General features: G+C 36.6%; 2 protein-coding genes across 2 annotated transcripts; one reads left to right on the top strand and one right to left on the bottom strand.

Annotated features, from left to right (window-relative positions):
- Positions 1-737: 737 nt before the first annotated feature.
- On the bottom strand, positions 738-4,811 carry LOC105690016 (protein zer-1 homolog). The gene is made up of 9 exons (XM_012407487.3): positions 3,923-4,811; positions 3,567-3,843; positions 3,204-3,492; positions 2,898-3,103; positions 2,641-2,812; positions 2,144-2,467; positions 1,888-2,037; positions 1,134-1,386; positions 738-1,040 (listed from the first exon to the last, which is right to left on the bottom strand). The coding sequence occupies exons 1-9, from the start codon at positions 4,383-4,385 to the stop codon at positions 841-843; spliced, it is 2,334 nt and encodes a 777-aa protein (XP_012262910.2). The 5' UTR covers positions 4,386-4,811; the 3' UTR covers positions 738-840.
- Positions 4,812-11,942: 7,131 nt separating this feature from the next.
- On the top strand, positions 11,943-12,923 carry LOC105690001 (hemolymph lipopolysaccharide-binding protein-like). Its single transcript, XM_012407467.2, has 2 exons — positions 11,943-12,230; positions 12,340-12,923. Exons 1-2 carry the CDS (start codon positions 12,118-12,120, stop codon positions 12,755-12,757), a joined length of 531 nt encoding a protein of 176 aa, XP_012262890.2. The 5' UTR covers positions 11,943-12,117; the 3' UTR covers positions 12,758-12,923.
- Positions 12,924-13,011: the final 88 nt, after the last annotated feature.

Genomic DNA, 13,011 nt, shown 5'->3' with positions numbered 1-13,011 from the left:
TTTGTGCCGGCCCTGGGTGGGTGTGGGCCCTTGAAATTAATTGCACGGCCCTATTTTTAGGCCTACCATTTTCTCTAAGCCCCGCCCATCGCGAGTACAGCTAGCGCCATGTGGCGGAATTTTCGTGAACTAAAATCCCAGGTTTCTTGCCCCTTGACGTTAGGCAATGTAATGCGGGTCGGAGATGTATTAGGTGTGAAGTTCACGAAAATTCCGCCACATGGCGCTAGCTGTACTCGCGATGGGCGGGGCTTAGAGAAAATGGTGGGCCTAAGAATAGGGCCGTGCAATTAATTTCAAGGGCCCATACCCACCCAGGGCCGGCACAAATGAAAAATATTTTTAAAAATCTAAAAAATATCGGAAAAAATCGGAAAAAAATCGGAAAAATTGAAAATAAATCTGTACATCTGTGATTATGATCACAGATGATCATAATGAATGGATGATGATGATCCATTTATAATTTCGATGGTGCTTCTGTCGAAATAATACCTCATGACTACATTTGACGCTTAAAAATCTGCGTCAAGCGTGAGCCTGAAATTGCACCTCAACCAGCGGAGATTCGTGAATGAGAAATCGCGACTACCAGTTTGGTTCATGCATCGCAAAGAACCGGACTTACACGATGATACGAATCGCATTCTCTTTTATGAATGGATCTGTGATAGAGATAAGTTTCCCGCAATCGGGATTTTCAATGTTTCAGTCAAAATGTCAGTATTTTTCAACAATTCTCGTTCAATAATTTCTTTTATTATAAGGGATTGCTATTTACATGTATGGAGTTTAGGGCTGTATACATCTATCTTATAATCACCAGATAATTCACGGAGTCTAAGAGCTTTGAGCACTACACTCATTATCAGAGGGCGATGTTAAAGATTGAAATTTTTCTCGGTAGCCAGCGAGCTGGCATTGTGTTAGCACTTGGTAGGCGAGTTCCTTGATCCGAGCATAGGGTCTAGTATCTTCTATCAAACGTTGAAGTTTTTCCAAACCACCCTCACTTTCCACCAAGATGCAATACTTTGTAGCTGTTGTACCACGAAATATAATGATTAACATTAAAAAAAATCCAACTTAATTGAAACTTGGTTTTCAATTAACGACAAACTCGATGAACTTACGGTAAACCTTTGTAAGATTGGCAAGGGCCCAGATAGCCCAGAGTTGGCATTCTGGAGTATGATATATATCTAGTAGCCTTAATAATGGGACAAATGATCGATAGTTGATGTTCCGCTCTGTAGATAAATCCCAGCGTTCAATAGCAACAACCATTCGAGCAAGCACAGCTGTTCTAGCAGGTCGTTCAATTACCCATGCATTTTCCCCATCTGATGCTAAGTGCGCCAGAATGCCTGCTGCGTTGTAAGACAACTGGAGGTAATTGAATAAAAAAAAAAAGCCGACTTTAGTTAATATTAGCATTGAGTAAAGTAGGTATATTGTCATCATCGTTAATTAGACTGGCATATTTTTTCTATTTTTATCCAAAATTTATGTACGCTGTCTATATACGAGAAAGGGTGCTGGATACCCAAGAAGTGAGGAATAGGTAAAATTTCGCATCCATCCGTGGATACTCCGATCATTTTTTTTTCTCCTTGCAGGTTTATCAAGGTTTGAAAAAATCAACAATAATGACAAATTATCTGGTAAAAAGACTACGACTTGAATACTAATACACAAATTTTTCAATACAATAAATGATTGACCTGAAAACATGGGTATGTCGACAGACGTCACTGGCATTCTTGCAGATAACTGAATTCCATCATATTACACGAGTATCCAGCACTCTTTTTCTATACACTCAGGACAGGAGCATTATTGCTATTGAGTGAAAAAAGAGATGAGAAAGTCATAGTGGTTGGGTACCTCGATCCCCTCACTGTCAGATGACAACATGTCCGCAAAAACGTCTATAAATCGTGTTCGCATCAGTTTTGGTCGGAGTTCTTCCACTTCTGCTACATTACCCAATAGCCCCATCATATTTCTTAGTAACTCTTCCTTATATGGGTAAGCCTAACAGAGATAAATATTTATAATCACGTTTCACTCCGCGCATTTATAACTTTCATAAAAAAAAAACCTTCGTCCATAAGCCGTGAATAGTTAAAAGTATACATACATCTGCGCACCCAAGAAAGAGCCGCATGCCTTGTGCATCCAAAAACCGTTTACAATTGCTTGGAGTTTCATCGGTCATGTTCCACATGGTAGACCAGGCTACTTCCAACACATCGTCAAATATTCTACGCTTAAGCCTGTATTCGATCAATCGTAACATAGTTGGGACGCAGCCTAATTCTCCTAAAAGCAGTTTTTGCTTTCCATCAACTTTACAGGCTAGTGAGTTCAGTAAGTAAAGCCCAATCCGTTGAACAAATCCTTCAGGTTCCGCATTTTGTGCCGAGTGTAACAGCACTCTTACGAGTACTTCGTAATTCCACATCTATAAACATGTATTGCTTTATTGAACCTTGAATAAAATAATGAAGGTAAAAAGAAGGAAAGAATTATCTTCCATGTTCTGCGAACCACATAAATTCACCAGCTTACTGGTCTCGTGAATTCAATAAACAGAAATAAGCCAACAAGTAGCAATAATAATTGTGCATTACACACCACGTCATGGGGGATGCGAAACTGACATAAAGCTAAGCAACCATTGCGCATCATAGTATCTTCATCCCTATGAGCACTCATTCCTGCGAGTAGAGAGCCTATTATTCTTCGTTTCATTTCTACAACTAATCCGTTTTCTTCCTTCAGTTTAACTATGTAGAACAACGTCGCGCTGTGCAATATGTATAATAGTTAATTGTACGACTTCAAATTTAAAGTATACACATGTTATGTCTAGCACAACCCGTCTTACTAACCTTCCCGAAATTTGTATATGCCTTTCAGAGGGGTGTTTTTCCATTGCTTCAAGAACAATACACAACGCCTGATCCATGTGCTTACAAGTTTCATATCTAAAGACATGATACAGATCGCTCAAAACTTTTCTTAAAAGATCCGGTTTGTTATCCATACAAACTCTTGCCGCAACTAATATTTGTTCCTCATTGGAGTCTCCTGCTATCTGTACATTTGATAAATCGATCAATTGTTACAGAGTTACAGTCAATTCATAATAACAAGTAAATATTCTTGTTGTATTCGAAAAACCTAGCTGTACCCACCACTTTGGCAGGAATGTCGCGTCGCCTGCAGGCTCCATGAGCAGTTCCATAGAGACCCAAAAATTGTAAGGGCTTATTAACTCTTGACGTAAGTCCTGGTATATCGCATAGTTGACAATCTTTTTCAACGGGATGATCTGGTTTTTCTGCAACTCCAGTTCCTGCTAGATTAGTACCACCGATATCCAATGAAATAAGGTTTGGCAATCCCCAGATCAGTGTTTCAAGTGTTTTATTTGGAAACGCATATTCTCCAAATTTAGTATTTGATTGAGATATATCCAACTCCCTTAAAATAACATGACCATAGTGAAGTAAATTGAAACAAATAATTAAAACGCACAAATACTTCAGAAATTATACCTTAAATTTTTTAAGTGGCAAATACTTCTGATGCAACTGGCGCTGACGTTTACATTGTAAAGCGATAGTGAAACAAGGTTTGGTATGAGTTTGTGGAAGTAAAGATTGCCAATATTTGAAGCATATGACAAATCCAAGTGAGTAAGACTGGTTAAACCTGATAATAACAGGATGTACTCCGTAGCTGGTATTCGCAGATACCAAAGAGCTAGTCGTCTCAAATTGGGAGCTTTTAACACATAGCCTCTTCTGCTGTAATTTGTAGGTAAATCTTCATCTGAAATATTCAAATAAGTCAATCGTTTGAAACCACTGAAAACTTTGACAAAACTGAGAAAAAAGGTCTTGATCTTTACCATCTTTCAGGTATGGAGGAATGACCGTTGAGGCTCCTCGAAAAGCCAAACTGACAAGGTTTTCAGAGTTGGCGTTAATATGCTCCAACGATAACTCTGTCATATTTCCACATTCGCTTAATTCAAGCTCCGCAACTTTGTGTTTGGTAATAGTGAAAACAGACTCATCTGACAAGCTGCAGTTTACAATCTTTACTCGCTTTAGTTTAGTAGAATTATTTTTAAATATAGATATGAAATAATCATCAACGTCGCCAGTCCCATTTTTCTGGACAAATTCAATAATCCTGTCACATATTCCACTCGGAAGTGCAATTCCTGGGTGCAAAATTCTATACCCTCGTTCATCCTTGCTTGATATTATATCCAAATTTGTGCAAATCAACCTGAAGCTGAGATCAGCCAGGGACTCTGGACCCATGTAATGTTTTCTGTTTGATGAGACATCAGTACACGCCATCATAAACGCAATTGCGTCTTTATTATGCGAATAGATCACGTGAATACGGTCATAAAGACCTCAGTTATATCTGTGGTTTGTTGTATTATATTTAAAATTTGAATTACGCAAGCGTTATTTTAACTGTCAGATGTGTAAAAATTGTCAGCTGCTACTGCTGCTCCTGTGATGCCTTTATACATTTCCGTAGACCTCGAAACGTCACCAATCTGACATTATTATGCCAAACCCCGATCACTTTTACTCATCGCTTCAAAGCACCAATCCATCTTAACGACCTAGTCCTTCTGTCAAATCAAACTATCATGCCAGACTTCCGAAAAATACTACAAATATCCAACAATTATCACTATTTCTAAACAGTTAACACTGAATACTGCAAGACTGCGTACTGCGTTGACCATCTGCCTACCTAGGCGAGTAATAATCTTCCCTCATAAAATGACCAGCGTAGTATCTATTTTTACATCTCATCAAGTACATGTTTTATTACCGACCGCTGTAAAACTAATGAAATGTTTTCTTGGAAGGACAACAGAGGTCGACAAGGTCAAGAATATGGTCCAAGAATTTTTCAAAGATGAAATGTGGGTTGCATACCCTAAGGCTATCACACATGAACTACCCCATGCGAATATTTACAGAGAGATGAATTCTGAAAAACCAGTCGACCAATAAATTAGATTCCTCTCTTTGAAAGCTATTTATGAATGATCATGAATATATTATACCCCTCGAAAAATCCAAAATCCTTCAAAATCCCTCAAAAAATGAGCAAAGACTATGGTCTTTGGTGTTTTTTGACTCCAAAATCTTCCAAAATCCCTCGAAAAATGAGCAAAGACTATAGTCTTTGGTGTTTTGTGACTCCGAAATCTTCCGAAATCCCTCGAAAAATGAGCAAAGACTATAGTCTTTGGTGTTTTGTGACTCCGAAATCTTCCAAAATCCCTCAAAAAATGAGCAAAGACTATAGTCTTTGGTGTTTTTCGACTCCAAAATCTTTCAAAATCCCTCGAAAAATGAGCAAAGACTATAGTCTTTGGTGTTTTTTGACTCCAAAATCTTCCAAAATCCCTCGAAAAATGAGCAAAGACTATAGTCTTTGGTGTTTTTTGACTCCAAAATCTTCCAAAATCCCTCGAAAAATGAGCAAAGACTATAGTCTTTGGTGTTTTTTGACTCCAAAATCCTTCAAAATCCCTCGAAAAATGAGCAAAGTCTATAGTCTTTGGTGTTTTTTTACTCCAAAATCCTTCAAAATCCCTCGAAAAATGAGCAAAGACTATAGTCTTTGGTGTTTTTTGACTCCAAAATCTTCCAAAATTCCTCGAAAAATGAGCAAAGACTATAGTCTTTGGTGTTTTTCGACTCCAAAATCCTTCAAAATCTCTCGAAAAATGAGCAAAGTCTATAGTCTTTGGTGTTTTTTGACTCCGAAATCTTCCGAAATCCCTCGAAAAATGAGCAAAGACTATAGTCTATGGTGTTTTTCGACTCCAAAATCTTCCAAAATCCCTCGAAAAATGAGCAAAGACTATAGTCTCTGGTGTTTTTCGACTCCAAAATCCCTCAAAATCCCTTCGAAAAATGAGCAAAGACTATAGTCTTTGGTGTTTTTTGATTCCGAAATCTTCCAAAATCCCTCGAAAAATGAGCAAAGACTATAGTCTTTGGTGTTTTTTGATTCCGAAATCTTCCAAAATCTTTCGAAAAATGAGCAAAGACTATAGTCTTTGGTGTTTTTCGACTCCAAAATCCTTCAAAATCCCTCGAAAAATGAGCAAAGACTATAGTCTTTGGTGTTTTTTGACTCCGAAATCTTCCAAAATCCCTCGAAAAATGAGCAAAGACTATAGTCTTTGGTGTTTTTTGACTCCAAAATCCTTCAAAATCCCTCGAAAAATGAGCAAGGACTATAGTCTTTGGTGTTTTTTGACTCCAAAATCTCCCAAAATCCCTCGAAAAATGAGCAAAGACTATAGTCTTTGGTGTTTTTTGACTCCAAAATCCTTCAAAATCCCTCGAAAAATGAGCAAAGTCTATAGTCTTTGGTGTTTTTCGACTCCAAAATCTTCCCAAATCCCTCGAAAAATGAGCAAAGACTATAGTCTTTGGTGTTTTTTTACTCCAAAATCCTTCAAAATCCCTCGAAAAATGAGCAAAGACTATAGTCTTTGGTGTTTTTTGACTCCAAAATCCTTCAAAATCCCTCGAAAAATGAGCAAGGACTATAGTCTTTGGTGTTTTTTGACTCCAAAATCTTCCAAAATCCCTCGAAAAATGAGCAAAGACTATAGTCTTTGGTGTTTTTTGACTCCAAAATCTTCCAAAATCCCTCGAAAAATGAGCAAAGACTATAGTCTTTGGTGTTTTTTGACTCCAAAATCCTTCAAAATCCCTCGAAAAATGAGCAAAGTCTATAGTCTTTGGTGTTTTTTTACTCCAAAATCCTTCAAAATCCCTCGGAAAATGAGCAAAGACTATAGTCTTTGGTGTTTTTCGACTCCAAAATCCTTCAAAATCCCTCGAAAAATGAGCAAAGTCTATAGTCTTTGGTGTTTTTCGACTCCAAAATCCTTCAAAATCCCTCGAAAAATGAGCAAAGTCTATAGTCTTTGGTGTTTTTTTACTCCAAAATCCTTCAAAATCCCTCGGAAAATGAGCAAAGACTATAGTCTTTGGTGTTTTTTGACTCCAAAATCTTCCAAAATTCCTCGAAAAATGAGCAAAGACTATAGTCTTTGGTGTTTTTTGACTCCAAAATCCTTCAAAATCCCTCGAAAAATGAGCAAAGACTATAGTCTTTGGTGTTTTTCGACTCCGAAATCCTTCAAAATCCCTCGAAAAATGAGCAAAGACTATAGTCTTTGGTGTTTTTCGACTCCAAAATCCTTCAAAATCCCTCGAAAAATGAGCAAAGACTATAGTCTTTGGTATTTTTCGACTCCAAAATCCTTCAAAATCCCTCGAAAAATGAGCAAAGACTATAGTCTTTGGTGTTTTTCGACTCCAAAATCCTTCAAAATCCCTCGAAAAATGAGCAAAGACTATAGTCTTTGGTGTTTTTCGACTCCAAAATCCTTCAAAATCCCTCGAAAAGTGAGCAAAGACTATAGTCTTTGGTGTTTTTTTACTCCAAAATCTTCCAAAATCCCTCAAAAAATGAGCAAAGACTATAGTCTTTGATGTTTTTTTACTCCAAAATCCTCCAAAATCCCTCGAAAAATGAGCAAAGACTATAGTCTTTGGTGTTTTTTGACTCCAAAATATTCCAAAATCCCTCGGAAAATGAGCAAAGACTATAGTATTTGGTGTTTTTCGACTCCGAAATCTTCCAAAATCCCTCGAAAAATGAGCAAAAACTATAGTCTTTGGTGTTTTTCGACTCCAAAATCCTTCAAAATCCCTCGAAAAATGAGCAAAGACTATAGTCTTTGGTGTTTTTTGACTCCGAAATCTTCCAAAATCCCTCGAAAAATGAGCAAAGACTATAGTCTTTGGTGTTTTTTGACTCCAAAATCCTTCAAAATCCCTCGAAAAATGAGCAAAGACTATAGTCTTTGGTGTTTTTTGACTCCAAAATCTCCCAAAATCCCTCGAAAAATGAGCAAAGACTATAGTCTTTGGTGTTTTTTGACTCCAAAATCCTTCAAAATCCCTCGAAAAATGAGCAAAGTCTATAGTCTTTGGTGTTTTTCGACTCCAAAATCTTCCAAAATCCCTCGAAAAATGAGCAAAGACTATAGTCTTTGGTGTTTTTTTACTCCAAAATCCTTCAAAATCCCTCGAAAAATGAGCAAAGACTATAGTCTTTGGTGTTTTTTGACTCCGAAATCTTCCGAAATCCCTCGAAAAATGAGCAAAGACTATAGTCTTTGGTGTTTTGTGACTCCGAAATCTTCCAAAATCCCTCAAAAAATGAGCAAAGACTATAGTCTTTGGTGTTTTTCGACTCCAAAATCTTTCAAAATCCCTCGAAAAACGAGCAAAGACTATAGTCTTTGGTGTTTTTTGACTCCAAAATCTTCCAAAATCCCTCAAAAAATGAGCAAAGACTATAGTCTTTGGTGTTTTTTGACTCCAAAATCTTCCAAAATCCCTCGAAAAATGAGCAAAGATTATAGTCTTTGGTGTTTTTTGACTCCAAAATCCTTCAAAATCCCTCGAAAAATGAGCAAAGTCTATAGTCTTTGGTGTTTTTCGACTCCAAAATCTTCCAAAATCCCTCGAAAAATGAGCAAAGACTATAGTCTTTGGTGTTTTTTTACTCCACAATCCTTCAAAATCCCTCGAAAAATGAGCAAAGACTATAGTCTTTGGTGTTTTTTGACTCCAAAATCTTCCAAAATCCCTCGAAAAATGAGCAAAGACTATAGTCTTTGGTGTTTTTTGACTCCAAAATCTTCCAAAATCCCTCGGAAAATGAGCAAAGACTATAGTCTTTGGTGTTTTTTGACTCCAAAATCTTCCAAAATCCCTCGAAAAATGAGCAAAGACTATAGTCTTTGGTGTTTTTTGACTCCAAAATCCTTCAAAATCCCTCGAAAAATGAGCAAAGTCTATAGTCTTTGGTGTTTTTTTACTCCAAAATCTTTCAAAATCCCTCGAAAAATGAGCAAAGACTATAGTCTTTGGTGTTTTTTGACTCCAAAATCTTCCAAAATCCCTCGAAAAATGAGCAAAGACTATAGTATTTGGTGTTTTTCGACTCCGAAATCTTCCAAAATCCCTCGAAAAATGAGCAAAGACTATAGTCTTTGGTGTTTTTCGACTCCAAAATCCTTCAAAATCTCTCGAAAAATGAGCAAAGTCTATAGTCTTTGGTGTTTTTCGACTCCAAAATCTTCCAAAATCCCTCGAAAAATGAGCAAAGACTATAGTCTTTGGTGTTTTTTGACTCCGAAATCTTCCGAAATTCCTCGAAAAATGAGCAAAGACTATAGTCTTTGGTGTTTTTCGACTCCAAAATCCTTCAAAATCCCTCGAAAAATGAGCAAAGACTATAGTCTTTGGTGTTTTCTGACTCCAAAATCCTTCAAAATCCCTCGAAAAATGAGCAAAGACTATAGTCTTTGGTGTTTTTCGACTCCAAAATCCTTCAAAATCCCTCGAAAAATGAGCAAAGACTATAGTCTTTGGTGTTTTTTGATTCCGAAATCTTCCAAAATCTTTCGAAAAATGAGCAAAGACTATAGTCTTTGGTGTTTTTCGACTCCAAAATCCTTCAAAATCCCTCGAAAAATGAGCAAAGACTATAGTCTTTGGTGTTTTTCGACTCCAAAATCCTTCAAAATCCCTCGAAAAATGAGCAAAGACTATAGTCTTTGGTGTTTTTTTACTCCAAAATCTTCCAAAATCCCTCAAAAAATGAGCAAAGACTATAGTCTTTGATGTTTTTTTACTCCAAAATTCTCCAAAATCCCTCGAAAAATGAGCAAAGACTATAGTCTTTGGTGTTTTTTGACTCCAAAATATTCCAAAATGCCTCGGAAAATGAGCAAAGACTATAGTCTTTGGTGTTTTTCGACTCCGAAATCTTCCAAAATCCCTCGAAAAATGAGCAAAAACTATAGTCTTTGGTGTTTTTCGACTCCAAAATCCTTCAAAATCCCTCGAAAAATGAGCAAAGACTATAGTCTTTGGTGTTTTTTGACTCCGAAATCTTCCAAAATCCCTCGAAAAATGAGCAAAGACTATAGTCTTTGGTGTTTTTTGACTCCAAAATCCTTCAAAATCCCTCGAAAAATGAGCAAAGACTATAGTCTTTGGTGTTTTTTGACTCCAAAATCTCCCAAAATCCCTCGAAAAATGAGCAAAGACTATAGTCTTTGGTGTTTTTTGACTCCAAAATCCTTCAAAATCCCTCGAAAAATGAGCAAAGTCTATAGTCTTTGGTGTTTTTCGACTCCAAAATCTTCCAAAATCCCTCGAAAAATGAACAAAGACTATAGTCTTTGGTGTTTTTTTACTCCAAAATCCTTCAAAATCCCTCGAAAAATGAGCAAAGACTATAGTCTTTGGTGTTTTTTGACTCCGAAATCTTCCGAAATCCCTCGAAAAATGAGCAAAGACTATAGTCTTTGGTGTTTTTTGACTCCGAAATCTTCCGAAATCCCTCGAAAAATGAGCAAAGACTATAGTCTTTGGTGTTTTGTGACTCCGAAATCTCCCAAATTCCCTCAAAAAATGAGCAAAGACTATAGTCTTTGGTGTTTTTCGACTCCGAAATCCTTCAATATCCCTCGAAAAATGAGCAAAGACTATAGTCTTTGGTGTTTTTCGACTCCAAAATCCCTCGAAAAATGAGCAAAGACTATAGTCTTTGGTATTTTTCGACTCCAAAATCCTTCAAAATCCCTCGAAAAATGAGCAAAGACTATAGTCTTTGGTGTTTTTCGACTCCAAAATCCTTCAAAATCCCTCGAAAAATGAGCAAAGACTATAGTCTTTGCTGTTTTTTTACTCCAAAATCTTCCAAAATCCCTCAAAAAATGAGCAAAGACTATAGTCTTTGATGTTTTTTTACTCCAAAATCCTTCAAAATCCCTCAAAAAATGAGCAAAGTCTATAGTCTTTGGTGTTTTTTGACTCCAAAATCTTCCAAAATTCCTCGAAAAATGAGCAAAGACTATAGTCTTTGGTGTTTTTTGACTCCAAAATCTTCCAAAATCCCTCGGAAAATGAGCAAAGACTATAGTCTTTGGTGTTTTTCGACTCCAAAATCCTTCAAAATCCCTCGAAAAATGAGCAAAAACTATAGTCTTTGGTGTTTTTTGACTCCAAAATCTTCCCAAATCCCTCGAAAAATGAGCAAAGACTACAGTCTTTGGTGTTTTTTGACTCCAAAATCCTTCAAAATCCCTCAAAAAATGAGCAAAGTCTATAGTCTTTGGTGTTTTTTGACTCCAAAATTTTCCAAAATTCCTCGAAAAATGAGCAAAGACTATAGTCTTTGGTGTTTTTTGACTCCAAAATCTTCCAAAATCCTTCGGAAAATGAGCAAAGACTATAGTCTTTGGTTTTTTTTGACTCCGAAATCTTCCGAAATCCCTCGAAAAATGAGCAAAGACCATAGATATGTTCAATATATCTATGGTATAATGTTTATATAAAATAAAAGGAACAGACGCTTTTTTCTATATAAAATTTCCTGATCTTCTCCAATTTCCCAGCTTCGTATTCGTCGTAACATCATTGTGGAGAACCATGAATTTTATGTTAAACTTTTATATGAACTGCAGGTCAAAAGATGAAGTGTTTTTCCTCTGTTCATGCTTTATCTACACTTTACAGATTGTTTTGTGGGTAAAACACACGTATTTGATGTACCGATAAACCCCGATATAAATAATTAGCAGACAGATTAAAATTGAGAGGATAAAATTATGTTGACCAATAAAATTCAAATCTCTCAACTGTCACAACACTTTTCCCAACTGAGGACTATCTACAACAAAGAGTACAAGAAAGAAAGAAAGAAAGAAATTTCTCTCAACGAGAAAACAAATACCCTATTGAATTTACGGGAGACAAATAAGTTTACAATTATTGATTGAAACGTATCATAGGTCAGAATGTCAATCCCTCTTTTTATACTGCGTTACCATATAGTTTAATATATCTATGGTGTTACAATAAATAGATTCGTGAACTGCAATTTTTCACAGTTTCTTATACAGAAATTCGTTGGCTAACATCGGGAAAAGGGAATATAATAGAATAATTATCGAAAATGTTACAAACGCATGTTATATTCTGTATCCTCATGACGGGGAAAATTTTCTACACCAACGGTTCACCCATGATGCTGCCACCACGAGCTCAAGGATTACGAACTGACTACACGTGAGTTAAAAAAAAAAAAATCAAAATACGAATAAAAGTGAATATAACGCATAGATTCTCGTCGATAATTTATTCAAATTTGACCCGAGGATGTCGAAAATTTCACCAGATATACGCCTGGTATCGGTGCCCATAAATTGCACACCGATGTGGCAAGATGGAAGGACGCACAAACGATTTGTGAAGGTGAAGGTGGTAATCTAGCGACAATTAATTCTGCAGCTGAGGCTGAAGTGATCAAACAACTATTTAGAGAATCGCCTCGTCACCCTGGATCATATCACTCGTCATATGCATTGATTGGATTTTATCGGAACCCTCAGAGAAACGGTTTTTTAACAGTAGATGGACGACCTTTGGAAAACTCGGGTTATTTTCTTTGGCAACCTACGGAACCGAACAATCTCTACGGGGGTGAAAATTGCGGATCAGTTGGCTCCGATGGATTGTTAAATGACATACATTGTAAAAAAAAGTTCGCATTTATTTGCGAATTGAGTGATCTGAACGTACTTCCTCTTTCATAACGAGTGTCGAATGACGATATTAATGTAGTCGTGAAATTTATCATTTCTCGCACAGCGATTATGATCTTTGGATGTAAAAATTTGTAATGAATAAAAATGACAAAATATCATTTCGAATATACATCTGTATGTATTTTTTTTTCTAATTTATTATAAAACCATGTTTCGGATCAAGAGGCCTCTGATTAATCCCAGAGTATCTGTTTCTCAGAATTCATTCGTCTCGGTTATACTGGGACGAGATATCGATAATC

This window comes from Athalia rosae, chromosome 4, assembly GCF_917208135.1.
Source record: "Athalia rosae chromosome 4, iyAthRosa1.1, whole genome shotgun sequence".
Taxonomy (NCBI): Eukaryota; Metazoa; Arthropoda; class Insecta; order Hymenoptera; family Athaliidae; genus Athalia; species Athalia rosae.
This window is presented reverse-complemented; position numbering and strand designations above follow the sequence as displayed.

Excerpts from the sequence above, each read along its gene's own strand:
- LOC105690001 (XM_012407467.2), top strand. The coding sequence starts at position 12,118 with ATGTTACAAACGCATGTTATATTCTGTATCCTCATGACGGGGAAAATT. Across the intron at positions 12,231-12,339 it reads GGATTACGAACTGACTACAC|ATATACGCCTGGTATCGGTG; the intron begins GTGAGTTAAAAA and ends AAATTTCACCAG.
- LOC105690016 (XM_012407487.3), bottom strand. The coding sequence starts at position 4,385 with ATGATGGCGTGTACTGATGTCTCATCAAACAGAAAACATTACATGGGT. Across the intron at positions 2,038-2,143 it reads TCTTTCTTGGGTGCGCAGAT|GCTTACCCATATAAGGAAGA; the intron begins GTATGTATACTT and ends TATCTCTGTTAG. Across the intron at positions 1,041-1,133 it reads CAATCTTACAAAGGTTTACC|CTACAAAGTATTGCATCTTG; the intron begins GTAAGTTCATCG and ends GTGGTACAACAG.